We start from the raw sequence: 15,091 nt of genomic DNA, 5'->3' as shown, positions 1-15,091 counted from the left end.
GTGAAACCCGAAAATTAATGCGTGTGGGCTCTTGACTGAGGCGGCGTTAGGTTGAACCCTCATGTACTTTTCTGTTTTAACATAGTAGGATGACGTGGTATATAGATTTTTAATATAGAGGGTATGCTCAGGCACTCGATCTAGCGCCCGCGTGCTGTCTATCCACATCCTTTATTTGGCAAGCCTAAATGCTTTGGATGGACAATGTGACCTGCTGTCCAATGCAGTCAAATATATACGGCTACGTATATACTATATATGGCAGCGGAGAGGCAACTCGACTGGTATCTGGCATTCACAGCCCACCGGCATGGCTCCCCGCGTCATGGTGCTGCCGCTCCCGGAGCAGGGCCACGTGACCCCGCTCATGGAGCTGTCGCACCGGCTCGTCGACCACGGCATGGAGGTCACTTTCGTCTGCACCGAGCGCACCCACGCGCTCATTCTCGGCGGCCTCGGACACCGCACCAACGGGTATGAGGCACTGGGCGGGATACAGCTGGTTGCCATACCGGACGGTCTGGCTGACGGCGACGACCGCAGGGACATCAGCAAGTCCCTTGCCGGGTTGTCCTGGAGCATACGAGGCCACGTGGAGGAGCTCATTAGGGCGACCAAGGTGAAGTGGCTCGTTGCCGATGCCACCGTGGTGGGGATGTGCTACGAGGTTGCCAAGAAGCTCGCCGTCAGGATCGCCTGCTTCTCCCCGATGCCGGCGGCATACCTCGGCACACTGTTGAGGATTCCGGAGCTTATAGCTGACGGCTTCTTCGATGACAATGGTATTTGCTACGTAGTACTACGATTTTGCGTTGACCCAGGAATAGTAAAGGATAATTGATAAATGAATAAATAAATTTGCAGGCATCCCGAAGCGACAAGGCGCGTTCCTGCTCGCCCCCAACACGCCGCCGCTCTACACAGCGCACGTACCGTGGGGCGTGGCCGGCGGCCCCGAGGTGCAGCTTACGTTTTTCCAGAACGCTTCCCGGAACGCGCAGGCTGCCAGGCTTGCCGACATGGTCCTGTGCAACACGTTCCACGACGCCGAGGCCGTGGCGTTCGAGCTGTACCCCGAAATACTGCCCATCGGCCCGCTATTCGCCGATGGGAAGACCGTCGGGCAGTTCCTTCCGGAGGACACGAGATGCATCAAGTGGCTCGACGCGCACGCCGACAACTCCGTCGTGTATGCGGCGTTCGGCAGCACCACCGTCTTCGACCCCAGCCAGATTCAGGAGCTCGCCGAGGGGCTGGAGCTCGCCGGCCGGCCCTTCCTCTGGGTGGTGCGCCCGGATTTTTCATCCGGCTTCGGTGGCCTACGCAAGGCGTGGTTCGACGAGTTCGAAAACCGCACCGCCGGCAAGGGCATGGTCGTCAGCTGGTGCGCCCAGCAGCAGGTGGGAGTCCATTTGATCACATCTTAGCGTTGCTTGTAGTTTTATATGGGAAATAATCGCGGCGGCTTGTTCCATTTGAACACAAATTGAAGGTCCTGGCGCACCGCGCCGTCGGGTGCTTCCTGACTCACTGCGGATGGCACTCCGTCTTGGAAGCGCTGAGGAACGGCGTCCCCATGCTATGCTGGCCCTACTTCTTCGACCATTTCACCATCCGGAGCTATATTAGCGACGTCTGGAGGACTGGCTTGGCCATGTCGCCGGGGGAAGATGGCGCCATAAGCAAGGAGGAGGTGAGCACCATGGTGGAACGAGTCATCACTGACCATGTGATTGGAGAGAGGGCACGAATCCTCGGGGATGCAGCTTGCCGGAGCCTTGCCAAGGGTGGTTCTTCCTACGAAAATTTCCAGAAGTTTGTCAATATCCTCAAGGCCACTCTGTAAAGGATTTGTTGCAAAACAATATCCGGTTATTGGCTTATCCCCGTACAACATGCTTATTATGGCATAAGAACTGTTCCAGAAAGGCGTGCACGAATAATTGTTCCAATAAGAGCCGAAGGTTATTTTACGTCTTGTTATTTTAGTTTCCAGATTTGCAGACTGGTTCACTTATTTCCGTGCTATCGTAAATTGTTTCTCCCATGTTATGTTCCATACATTGTGAGTTGTGTTATGATTTCCGAAAAGCTGATCCATTTTTAATATTTCTCGTTCAGGCAGTTTATATATGTCTTAATTTATTCCAACAACTAGCACAGTGTTGAATCTGACATATGAAAATAAATCAATGTTTCACGGACTTTCAGTTATATATGTGATAGAGAAAAAAAATTCCTATATAAACGTTGTAGGTGTTATGCTCCTATATGCTAAACATAAAATCACGTGTGTGCAGGTAATATGCACCTTCAACTTAGTGGGCCGATTATGCCATTGACGAAAATATAATATTGATGGACATTTGTATGAGTTGTTTGGATTAAATTAAACACCTGACCATAAGTCAATGGATATATATTTTTATTTCATGTTAACTTAGTATGTGAGGTTAATATTCAGTTTGTCGCTCATCAATATTACATGCATCTCGATAAAACTATAGATGATTTGTCCAACATGTAGCTAGATGATATTTTCACTTAAACAAAAAGGTGACCTACTTATTAAAGTTGATCAACAAGAACCTCGCTTTATCATGAGGTTAACTATACATAAATAATCTAAATTTTACTTTCTGCAGTTTTTTCTTCATCTCACTTACTCTATGTGCCCTGAACTACCCGGCATCTTGCACATGGATAGTCTCATATGCAACCTCTTCGACCAGTACTTACACATACTTTATGATATTATATTTCTTTTGGACTATTCTAATTTGTATATACAATCAATCTGTTCTCTCAATTGTTTTATTACTATTTATACTATTCAATCGAGTCATTCTCCTCGATTAGAAACCCATCAATGGGCCAGGATTCAGGCCCGCAGAAGGCATAGCAGTGCAAGATTAGGCCCGTAAGCCTGCAATGGAGAGGAGCTCGAGAGGGTTGGCGCAGCAGCGCTTATAAACCACTCTCGAGCTCTCTCAACTAGCGAGGTGGGACTAAACTTTGGCCGCGACGCGGGCAGCACATGTCCTTTGGTCCCGGTTGGTGGCACCAACCGGGACTAAAGGGGTGTATTGGTCCCGGCTGGTGCCACGAACCCGTACCAATGCACCCCCTTTAGTCCCGGCTGGTGCCACCAACCGGGACCAAAGGCCGCCGCTTCCCGCCCTTTGGGCTGCTAATAATCCATGACTTGATCACTTAGGATGCATCCAGTTGAAACTAATTCGCTGTTCTTTCACCCAATGATATAATAACTCATCATCATCATCATCATATTAATATAAAAACTCTTGCATCATATCATCACCGACAACACACTAGCTAATAATCATCATAGTCATTACCACCAACAGTATTTAATCATCATAGTCATAGTGTATCTACCTAATCACCTGCCAGGTTAGACAACAAAGGGAGGAGTTTTTGAAAAGGTTAAGATGTTAGAAACTACTGTATGCCAAATCAACGTGGTTAGAGCCTCCATAGTTGATGTTGTCAGAGCAATATAATTGTAAGGCTGCCAGATTTAAATATGTCCTGCGATCAAATATCCATTGTTGTTGAAATAATTTTATAGTGTATACTAATCTATCGCGGTAGGTGTAGAGTGTCTTCGAGCTGCAAGAAAATCGTAGTACGAACTCCCAAGGTTTGTTTCATTGCTCCAACCAACTACCAACCCTTTTCTTCCCGAATTTTTTTTCCTACCATTTTCTTTCCTGACAAGCGTGCTTCATTCCTAACAGCATGACAACAAAATGACAGGTGCATGACCTTTGTGCCTTCACCATCGTGCCTCTAATGCTGTCTATGATTGTATTCATGTGCTTGTATACTAGCCTACATTTCTAAACTCTAGCTCGAAGTTTGCAGATTCGATATATTTTCATTCATTCCAAGTCAATTTTGCTGTTAAGGTTGCAAGTTGCTATTCTTGCCCAGAACTAGTGTGTGGTAATTGTTTGCATTTTAATCTGCAAAACATGATCCCACAATGAGTGGTTCATGGATCTTATACCTCTTTCGAGTTATTATCTCATTATACCCGCATTTGTCTTTGAGAATCATTGAATGGTTGATTTCCTAAATCCTAATATTTCTTGCACATGTGTAACATGCAAATTTTACTAACTTTAGAAGCAACGATGGCCTATCGGAAATAAATAACTGTCAAAAATAGATAAACACGCCGTGATTCATGTGTAGACACACTTTTGTGGTACTAGAATTGTGTCTGAAAAGTACCAATGACTCACTGTATGATGCAGATATGCTAATGTGCGCCTAGACTGGCTCCCTCCATGCTTCCTCCCCACCACCCCTCCTCTGGCTTCTATTGTTTCCACATTTGATTCTTCATCTGCTATCGGCTCTGATTATCTTCTTACGCCTCCTCCTTTGGTAGTTGCTTGTTGTTGTTGTTGTTGTTGTTGCTGTTGTTTTGATTATTATTTTGGTTCTTCCCCTTCCCCTCCTCCTCCTTTGATTGATCTGTCTACTCTTACCCTTGGTTTTGATTCTTCTCTTCCACCTCCTTGTTCTTGTTCCGCTTCTCCCTTTGCAGCTTCCTGAAGTGCGCTATAATTATAGAGGTAGGGATGTCCTTAAACGTGTCATCAATATCCTTTTCCTAGTTCACTTGATAATCCATGTCAAGGAGGGGCTCTCCCTCGATTGGCTACGCAAAAAGCACGCCCACGTCTTAGAGGCTCACTCCCATTCCCCAAATGAAAACCGGAAAGTATGCGTTGCTGGAATCCATCGATCGACTAGTGCAGTTATAAGATCCTTGTACTCGAAATCATCAGAAAGTCGTTCCACCATTCAACTTGAAACTATAAATTTAGTAGCCTTGAGCATTTCACACACTTGTGGATATAAAAGCTAAGTCCACCGCAAGAATAACTCAAGAAACAAGTGTGCACCTTTCTGTTAGAGCGTACCTGGGCACCGTGTCATCCTTTATTTCCCGGCCAATCATTGTCGACCAGAGTATCAACGGCTCTAGACTCATCACAACCCCATGATCATTGAGTGTCGTTCAAAAGATGGACATGTGAACCATGGGCACACATGTCATATGGGTCCAGCATAGGACATGGGCAAGTCCAAAGTTCACACATCCATCTTACGAATGACACTCGATGATCATGGGGTTCTGAGAAGTCTGGACCCGTAGATACTCCAAACATAGGGGGTTTGCTAGGAATGCAAGGATTACATGGTGCACAAGTACACTCTAATCAAAATTTGCACACTTCTTGTTGACTTATTCTTGCGATGGACTTAGCTTTTATATCCACAATTGTGTTACTACTAAGCTTATAGCGCTCGGTCGAACGGTGGAATGAATACCTATTAATTTCATGGAAGAGGTTCTTGTAACTCCACTAGTCAATCGATGGATTCTAGCAGCACATACTCTCTGGTTTCCATTTGGAGAAATAGGAGGCTCGAAGAAGTTGGCATGCTTTTGGGGTTGCCAATCGAGAGAGAGCCGTCTTTCACATATATTATCCAGTGAATTGGGAAAAGATATGGATGACTGGTTTAAAGTTATCCCTGACTACATAACAATTGCTGACTTCAAGAAGCTGCAAACCAAGAAGCGGAACAAGAAGAAGCAGCAGATGGAGGAGGAGGCGGAAGAGCAGAATCAGAATCAAGGGGAAGAAGAGGAGCAACGACACCCAGAGTGGGAGCAGAAGGGGGAGTTGAAAACCCACAAGAATAACTAGAACAACAAGAAGAAGAAGAAGAAGAAGCAGCCATAGGAGCAGCCGGAGATAAGAATCAAAACCGACAACTGCAAAAGAAGCAAACGCGTAAATGGAAGCCTGAGGAGGGGCTAGTGAGGATGGTGGGAGGGAGCCGGTATGTTCACACATTGGCATATCTGCGTTATAAATTGTGTCCCTAGTACTTTTCCGACAACATTCTTGTACTACAAAAGTGTGTCTAGCCCTAGATAGTACATCTTATTCTATCAAGGGAAAGCATGTCGTCTTCATCTTTTTTTGAGAAAATACTTTGTTAGTTATTTATTTCTGTTAGGATATGTTTTTGGCACGTGATATTTGGGTGTTACGGAGAACTTATTGAGTGTAATATTTTATATATTAGCTTGTCAGCTGGAGCTGACATTTTTTTTTGGTCGCAACTAATGTCATGAACATTAGCAAAGCCATTTTCAGTTATCGAAGTTCTCTTCCACACAAAAATATTACTATGAAAGTTCTCTAAAACTTGGCTAACATATGCTGATTAACAGAGTAGGCAACTAAGTTACTTTGTACACTAAATTTGAGGAAAGAGGACAAAGCCCCAGGGTTGTGCGAATCTTCACAATTCGAAGATGGCCAAGGGAAAAATCACATGGACATAAGCAACATAATAGGAAATCACTAGATGACAAGATTCACATCACAATTGTGCTCTCAAAATATCAAAACCAGTGAACCAACCTGTGATTGGATCTTTGATGGTTAGAAGAACATTGGGTTCCTACACTTGACACTGCTGCTCGCATCTTCATGGATTCATTATATTCTTCCCGGCATACTCATTCAGTGGGAGAAGATGTTCCCATCGAGACTATGAAGGCATCTGTGGTTGCTTGGTCAATCTCACGATGATATGCTGACACAGTCTCTCAAAGTGCTCATAGGGGTAGCGGTGTGTGCGTGCATTCATAGGGACGTGTACCTCCTATTTGTTGGCAAGTATGTATGGGAGCATCGAGCACCTTGGCTCTAGACATTCGAGGTGGAATTATATGAGCCTGTAATAATACAGGTTGTGTATGTTGCTTCAGTTTGCGCTTGTTTGTTCTGGGAGCTATTTTATTGGCAAAAGTATCAGCTGTTGGAATTTCGTGTAATCTTTATTAGAGATACCCGTTTACTAGCAATAAACATCTGTGTACTCATGCGTGTTGACAAGTGAGACGTTACATTTAGTGGATATCGATCAGCGAACAACACCATGTACGTGTCTAGCCAGCATTAGACTACCCACAATGGGAGTAATATAGATGGTAACATCACACATATCTAGGCAAAATAGATGATGTGCCAAGTAATCAATGAAGAAAGAGAGGCATGTGGTACCATGGCTAGTTACTCATAGCACGAATAACATCACACATATCAAGACAAGATGAGTGTACAACCTAATAAATGGAGTGTTGCATTACATCATGCACATGTTACTAGTCTAGGTCACTTTCCATCATGGCTAGTCTTAAAGTCCGCGTCCCAACTGCAACTGGGTACTCCTGCTAATTAAATCATCCATCTAATTTCATGCAGCTACCAAATGTAACTCCCGAAATTATCATCACAACAATTTCACGATTACTATAACTATAAAGCAAATCCCACAATTACGACACCAACATTGGAGAGTCGGCTGGCAACCATAGACAAGAGCAAAACTACTGACGGCTGCATATAGATTATAGCATGCAGCGTGATTAGCAGTTGATCTTTTGCAGCCCATGTGCGAAGTAGAGGAAAGTTGGATCAGCAGCTCCGTCCTTGTAGTAGGCGAACACCAAGCTGCCATTATCATGCATGCTCTCGCCCACAAAGCTGAAACAGGTCAAGAGGAGCTGTTTTAGAACTTGCTGAAGTTGAATGGATATATTAGTATACTACCTTCCCAAAAAAAGGTAATCACCATATTTTTTTCCCTAAGTATTAAGTTTATTGAATAAATTGCCAGCATCTCGAATATGAAAGGAAGAATGAAGTACTAACACGTTTGAGGCATGGCAAACAGTGAACTTACAACTCAAGGTTTTAGATGTTGGTTGTAGTTGTTTACACAGGCATGGCCACCGGATCATCCAGTATTGATAGATAATAACAAATCGCCCTTCTTTAAAAAGAAAAAAAATAGCCAACTAATTCACAATAGTACGTAGAAAAAGGGTCTAATGTGAAACTCATTAGTCCCGGTTTGGTATTGAACCGGCAGTAATGTGATCATTAATGCCGGTTCCAACGGCCAGGCGGGCGGCGCTCATTACTACCGGTTCGTGGCGAACCTTTAGTACCGGTTCGTGCCACGAACCGGTACTAAAGAGGTGGTGGCCTTTAGTACGGGTTGGTGGCTCCAACCGGTACTAAAGGGGTGGTCTTTAGTACCGGTTGGAGCCACCAACCGGTACTAAAAGTGGTGGCCTTTTGTACGGGTTGGTGGCTCCAACGGGTACTAAAGACCCCCCCCCCTCCTTAGTACCGGTTGGAGCCACCAACCGGTACTAAAGGTGGTGCGCTGCCACCCGCAGTGCACAATGTTTAGTCCCACCTCGCTAGTTGAGAGGAGCTCGCACCGGTTTATAAGCCCCGCCGCGGCTACCGACTGCATACAAGGTTTGATCTTTTTCGTTACAGACTCGTAGCGCAGCGGGAAGTAGAGTCGATGACGATCGGCGGTGCAGATCCCCGCAGCTAGGATTTACAACCTCCCAACCGCGAGGATGAATACCCTCATCCGCCATACGGACAGCCCTCCGGGAGCCGGTCGAACAGTCCCCCGGACGGTGTCGCGGACAGCCCTTCGGGAGGACCTTCGAAACTCGAACGGTCACTCGGACAGCCCTCCGGGAGGACCCACAGAACTCGGACCGTCACTTGGACGGCCCTTCGGGAGGCACTCTCGAACAGCCCCTCAGGGCACTAAGATCAAAACTACGACCTCTCTACAGAGTTGCACACATATGGTGTCAGCTATCCGGCAGGGCTTCGCCGTCCAGAACTAGTTCCTGCCGGATCCCAGACAGCCTTTCGGCTCTACGAAACTATTTCGCTGGGAGGGAGAGAAGAAGCCAGATCATTGCAATGGCATGTATGTGAGAGCAAGGGATGAGTGTGGAGGGCTGCCCCTCCACCTCTATTTATAAGAAATCCCAAGGGGGTAGGGTAGTTTCACACAAAACCCAAAATGCACATGAATGAAGTCCTTCCACAAGGACCTAGGAGTGAAACCAAGGAACAAGAGGGTCCCCAAGGGGGGATACCCCATGTGGCCGTCCACACCCCCATGAGGGGCCCAAAAAATGGCTCCTATCCATCCATGTCATCCCCAAGATCTTTTGGAGCAAAGCCCCAAAAGGTGGCTTTCCATAAAGTAACCATAAAGCTGATTTTCACTATTCACGACGACATTTTTCAGCGTATGATCGAACTGAAAATATTTATGTGGGCTAAGAACATTTCCAGTACCCACTAAAATGATTTTCAACGTGTTCCGAAACAATTCCGGTTTTAGTAATTTTCATCTGCGAAACGCATCTGAAGTGGCTCCGGCAGCTCCGGAACATTTCCGGTTTTTATCTCAGAAAATTCCAAAAAGCTTCCAGAATGATTCTGGCATCCTCCAAGAATTATCAGGCATGTGCCGAAACCAATTTGACTTAATGGTGTATCCCGAAACAACTTTTCGGTATCATCGAAACTTATCCGATGACCTCTCTCTGCGGTACGATTCCGCTGTCCGAAACTTTTCGGTGTCCGAAACTTTTTCAGTGATTTTCTCTCAGACTCCCTGTCTAGTATTCAGCAGATAGATGACCCTTAAGCGTGTGACCCTATAGGTTCGGTGAAGTATAGACATGACCCGGAACCCCTTCCGATCAATGATCAACATCGGAGCCGTGGACACCCATATTGACCCCTATACCCACACGAATAAATATTCGAGTGAACCTCCAGTTGCCGTGTGCTATTCCTGTTGCTTCGCGATATGTTACAAATACCCGAGGTGAGACATGTTGGCATTCTTGTGGATCAACAACTTGTCCACTATGCTAGCTACCTCGTTACCGGTATTGTTCTCTTTTCTCGTTATCGTGTTCCGGCATCCCCGTGATCAAATCACAATGTGTCTGGCCAGACGATGATGCATACCGTAACACCGAGAGGGCCCAGAGATATCTCTCCATCGTCGGAGGAGCAAATCCCAATCTTGAGCTATCAAGTTACTTGACACTCTTTTCCATGAACCCGTAAGCCGCCGTAATAGCCACCCATTTATGGATGACGTTTAACGAACCCCAAAGTTCATGAAGCAAGCATGAAGAAACTCGATACTCTCATGGTCTAAGGAATCATGCAAACGTTAACCATCTCTGTGTTATGTACCAATAAACTTGTGACGAATGAATCTCATAGCATAACATCATGCCGGGTCGATTCAACACAAATGTTCTCTTAACATTGTGCCCTCAAGGTTGCTGACATAGACATGCTCATGATCAGGAAAACATAACCATCATGCAACACTTGAGCTAGTCTTAGAGGCCAGACTAGGAATACATTTTACCGTTTATTATTCCACACGTGCATATGAGTCTTCCTCCGAGCCTCGTGGTTATTGCAGACTCGAGAACCATAGCAGTTATAGCATGGAACATAAACATAATTATGAACTCGGAGATAACTAATATCATTTATTATTGCCTCTAGGGCATATCTCCTACATTACGTACTGCGTACGGGGTGGAGAGATCACGACCAGGACGATAAGGAACCGCAAGCCCTGCTTCGGCCATAAGACTGACTTCTCCCTCATCCAGCAACTGAGTGGTACTCTCAGTGATGTACTCTATGTCCTACACCACATGCTGGAGTACAGACGAGATCTGCAGAATCTTCGCATGTCACCTAGATCCGGCGATGCCCATATTCTGCAATGGGCAAAAAACCTAGGAGATATTCTCGATCATCTACTCCAATCTGAGTTCTATCACATCAAGCGTGAACTTTCCCAAATCATCATGAAGGAGGTCCTCGAAAAAACAGGGATGTTCTACGAAGAAGCGCAAATGTCGCGTGAAGACGTCCGAACACGCGTAGCCGCTCAGCGTCTCGACCTGAAGCCTTTCACTGCGCTCGGGGACTATCTCCCTGACTTGGAGGGATGGGACGACATGTTGGAGTGATTGACGATATATGACGAAGAGTCCGTTTAGCATACTTTCTGTATGACGAAACTTTGAGTTATGCACGACGAAACTTTATTTATGATGTAACTAAACTGTCCTCCTCAACTAGCGAAGATCACTCTAGTTAGGGCATTTTGGGTATGATGAACTTGTTAATTATGCTTATGATATGTTGCTAATATTTTTGCCATGTCTGTCTCTTTCTGTTGCTCAAGTATATATGTTGCATATCATCGACTCATGTGACGATGCAGATGCATAGATCATCGATGGCGAAGAAGTGCTACGCCAGGAGTATACGACGAGTGGCCGGAGCATCAGGCCCATCGCGTGCGGGGCTTGGGCGGCGGTGCGGAGGACATCGGCGGTGTCGGGGTTGGGCTGGACCTGCAGGAATGTGAGGGGATCTGGCCGGCTGAAGAGGAGGAGGTGCTAGGCGGCGAGATGCAGCCCCTCGGTACGCCCCCTGGTTGCAGCTCGGCGCAGCCGCCCCTTGGCGACCGCGCCCCCTGTCCTATAGGCGAGGCCGGTACCCTTCTTATAGGTACAGTGGTAGAGTGGCAGGCGGCAGGCACGGGCGGCTAGCGGCAAGCGGTTGGAGTCTTCAAGATAGAGTGAGAGAGGTCCCGAGCCGGCTCCTGATTGTATAGAAAGAAACAGCTAGCCGCAGACTGCATACATCATGCGTGTGCGCGCTAGAGATAAGGCCACCGCCCGACAAAACGGTCAGTTGACCAAGATACTGAATCACTACAGATTCGCCCGCAGCTAGCGAAAAGGATACGTGCACACGCCAAGACCTGAACCACGTTAACAAAATTCACGGACGGGCGTCTACAGTCACAAGCAATTCTACACCGCAGGGTCCCAAACTAATACACGTGCCCACTCTTGATAGGTTCCCAAATCCAGATCACTCAACCGGATCTAGAAATCACACACAATGACACAATACAAGGAAATGGAACAGGGGAAGGGAATGCTTGCAGCCAACAACCTCGGGTAGGGGGGGGGGGGGGCGTAGGGCTCTCAGGTCACTACCAGGAGTAGCATCACGAATCAAGCGACACAGAGAGAACACCGCAGCCCAATAGCCATGGTGTCGCCTTAGCCTCTCCCTCTCCCCCCTCTATCTCGAGAGATGAATCAAACCAAGAACTGGACGCCTCACCACCAAAACGCTCTCTATAGGGTCAGCAAGTGAGAAGTCCAATCAAAATCGCCATGCCTCTCTCCCCATGCTCTCGCCTAAGGAAATGGGGAAGGAAACAGACAAAGGCAGCTACATGGGGGAGAGAAAAGAGAAGTTCAAAACAAATGGGACTCAGACCAGGAGAAATGACCCACAAAATTAACGGGTCTCCCTAAAAAGTTTGCGGGCCCGATAAGAACGAAACAGCACGAGAGCTGGAAAAAACAGAACTGGATGAATCTCAACAGTGTGATCGGACGGAAAAAAAAAGAATGAAAGCCAATTAATTCCATCCGACTGAAAATTAGCAAAATCGCATTTTTCTTTTACGATAAAGCAGCTGGCCGCTGATTTTATGAAGGGGTGCCCAAGCAGGCATTACAAACTGGAAACAGGAAAAAAAATAGCAAACTATTGACTACAATGCTCATGGGGCCAGGCCAGCCATTACCTTGTAGTTGTATGCATGTGCTCTTTCCTTGGTTTCTTTTATTTCAGTACTAGTAGCGATAACTAATTAATTAATTAAACTGACACAGATGGAGGTGCGGCTGAGAGAGAATGGATGCATAAAGGTCCTCCTCTTAGCTGCTGCTGCCGCCATGAGATCATCAACCAGACGATGAAAGTCACGGTGGGAGGAGCCTCCTTGTGCCACGGCTGCGCGTGCCTTGGCGGCGAGGTCCATCACCTTGATTCTCGCAGCGTCCCCTCGCCCTCCGGCGCCCATAAACCCCGTCAATGCCCGTGCCACGTTTTGGCCCGGAACAACCTCGTGTTCTTGGTTTCTCTCACTGCGTAGGCCGGCCGCGGCGCCATCCGGCCACAGCGGCTCCCCGATCCCTAGGACCTCCGTCACCTGCCTCTCGGTGATGAACTGCTCAAAAAAGACGGGCCATGTGAGCACAGGCAGGCCAGCCGCCACCGTCTCTAGGATGGAGTTCCACCCACAGTGCGTCACAAATGCACCCACTGCCGGGTGCCCTAGTATAGCTGTCTGTGGAGCCCAGGCTCTGATGATGAGCCCCCTATCCTGGACCTGGACGCGCTCCTCCCACCCCTTGGGTGAATTCCAATCCTCCTTGCCCCTCACCACCCACAGGAACGACTTCCCCGAGGCATCCAGCCCAAGAGCAAGCTCGTCCAGCTGAGCATCCTTGGCGTGCGCCATGCTGCCGAAGGAGACGTACGCCACCGAATGGTCTGGCTTCGAGTCAAGCCAATCCATGATGATGCACTTGTTCTTCTTCTTGTCCTTCTCCTTCCTCTCCTCTGCGGCTGCGGCTGCGGGCAAGGGCAATGACGCAACAGGCCCTAGAAAGTAGGCGCGCTTCACGTAGCCCTGGCGTCTGTATATCTCGCAATAAGGCTTCTCCAGGTCTGATGAAGTGTTCATGGCGAGGCCAAAGCAGTCAGCTTGAAGTGAGTTCAACGAGTTAATGAATGAGTAGTGGTGTGTCCTCAAGAAATTTGGTAACTCGGCCCTCGGTATCCGTATAGGCGGGACGGGGAACCGAGGGACCTCCCTCACGGCATCGTCATTGCCAACCTCGTCCGCGAGGTGACGCACAGCAAGCATCGAGAAGGCGCCCATCACACTGAATGTGACGCACGGCACACCCAGCTCGTCCGCGATGCTGCCGTTCCAGGTGCATAGCATGTCGGTGATGATCGCGTCCGGAGACTGAGCCCGGATGAGCGTCTCCTGCGCGGGGCGCGTCACGGCATCCACTAGGGTAGCTTTGCGGATGCGCAACGAGGCTTCCGGCGTGGCAACCTTCCCGAGGTTCTAGACGCCTTTGGGGATGCCGTCCACAGTCGGGAACGGATAGGTCGCTATCTTCACACCCTGATGCCCACGGTCCTGCAGCAAGGACTGGACGATCGACACGTTGGCCGAAGTGACCGCCACGGTTGCTTCTACGGCGTCATTTGCTGCGGCGAGGCGCATGGCAAGCTCGGTGAAGGGATCGATGTGGCTTGTTGCAAAGTAGGGGATGAGCAGGACCCGAAGCTTGCTGGTGCTGGTGCTGGGGCTGGGGCTGGGGGTACTATTGTTGGAGGCCATCTTCTTCTCTGCTTGTTTACGCCCGCGCGGAAGGCCTATAAATAAGAAAATTGGAGATCACAGTCAGCAATTTCCCTTGGGTAAACCAAACATCCACGCCCAACAACTTTATCTCTCATCACAACAACGAAACAACGGACACGCATGCTGGATTCCACAAATATTTTATTATTTGTACTAAATAAATGACCCTTGGAGAAACTTAATCCACCCATCGACCCCCCGGAAAACTTATCTAAGAATTTAAGGCCTAACAATTGGACGTGTACGCGTTTAATCGTGACCCAAGACCACCTGCCAGCATAGCGACCGCCTGTCGCCCCCATATTGCATTTCAAACTCTCCCCTCCCCTCCCATAATCAAGTTGGGACAGGGACATTCATGGGCTGCAGAGAGGTACATTGATTGACACAACTTGATGAACCTAGCTACTCCCGCTCCCCTCCCCTAATCAAGTTTGGGACCGGGACATTCATAGGTTAGCAGATATGTACACTGATGTACTCAACTTTATTTCTACTCGTACTACCATGCATGCTGGGCGTGTAGCACGTTGGATCCGATACCGCAACCGACAACTTCTCTTCAATTTTGGGAGTCCCATATTGCATTTCAACCCCTCCCCTCCCCTCCCATAATCAAGTTGGGACCGGGACATTCATGGGCTGACAGAGAGGTACACTGATTGACACAACTTGATGAACCTAGCTACTCCCGCTCCCCTCCCCTAATCAAGTTTGGGACCGGGACATTCATGGGTTAGCAGATATGTACACTGATGTACTCAACTTTATTTCTACTCGTACTACCATGCATGCTGGGCGTGTAGCACGTTGGATCCGATACCGCAACCGACAACTTCTC

At 47.8% G+C, this 15,091-nt stretch overlaps 1 protein-coding gene and 1 pseudogene across 1 annotated transcript; one reads left to right on the top strand and one right to left on the bottom strand.

Annotated features, from left to right (window-relative positions):
- Positions 1-308: 308 nt before the first annotated feature.
- LOC109751379 (UDP-glycosyltransferase 83A1-like) lies at positions 309-2,017 on the top strand. Its single transcript, XM_020310278.3, has 3 exons — positions 309-782; positions 865-1,400; positions 1,493-2,017. The coding sequence occupies exons 1-3, from the start codon at positions 311-313 to the stop codon at positions 1,844-1,846; spliced, it is 1,362 nt and encodes a 453-aa protein (XP_020165867.2). The 5' UTR covers positions 309-310; the 3' UTR covers positions 1,847-2,017.
- A 10,443-nt stretch (positions 2,018-12,460) lies between these two features.
- On the bottom strand, positions 12,461-14,371 carry LOC109751382 (scopoletin glucosyltransferase-like; annotated as a pseudogene).
- Between the last annotated feature and the right edge of the window lie 720 nt (positions 14,372-15,091).

Source organism: Aegilops tauschii, chromosome 6, assembly GCF_002575655.3.
Source record: "Aegilops tauschii subsp. strangulata cultivar AL8/78 chromosome 6, Aet v6.0, whole genome shotgun sequence".
NCBI classification, from domain to species: Eukaryota; Viridiplantae; Streptophyta; class Magnoliopsida; order Poales; family Poaceae; genus Aegilops; species Aegilops tauschii.
This window is presented reverse-complemented; position numbering and strand designations above follow the sequence as displayed.

Bases quoted from the DNA above. Each gene is read 5' to 3' on its own strand.
- LOC109751379 (XM_020310278.3), top strand. From the start codon at position 311: ATGGCTCCCCGCGTCATGGTGCTGCCGCTCCCGGAGCAGGGCCACGTG. The intron at 783-864 runs GTATTTGCTACG...ATAAATTTGCAG, and splicing joins CGGCTTCTTCGATGACAATG to GCATCCCGAAGCGACAAGGC. The intron at 1,401-1,492 runs GTGGGAGTCCAT...CACAAATTGAAG, and splicing joins GCTGGTGCGCCCAGCAGCAG to GTCCTGGCGCACCGCGCCGT.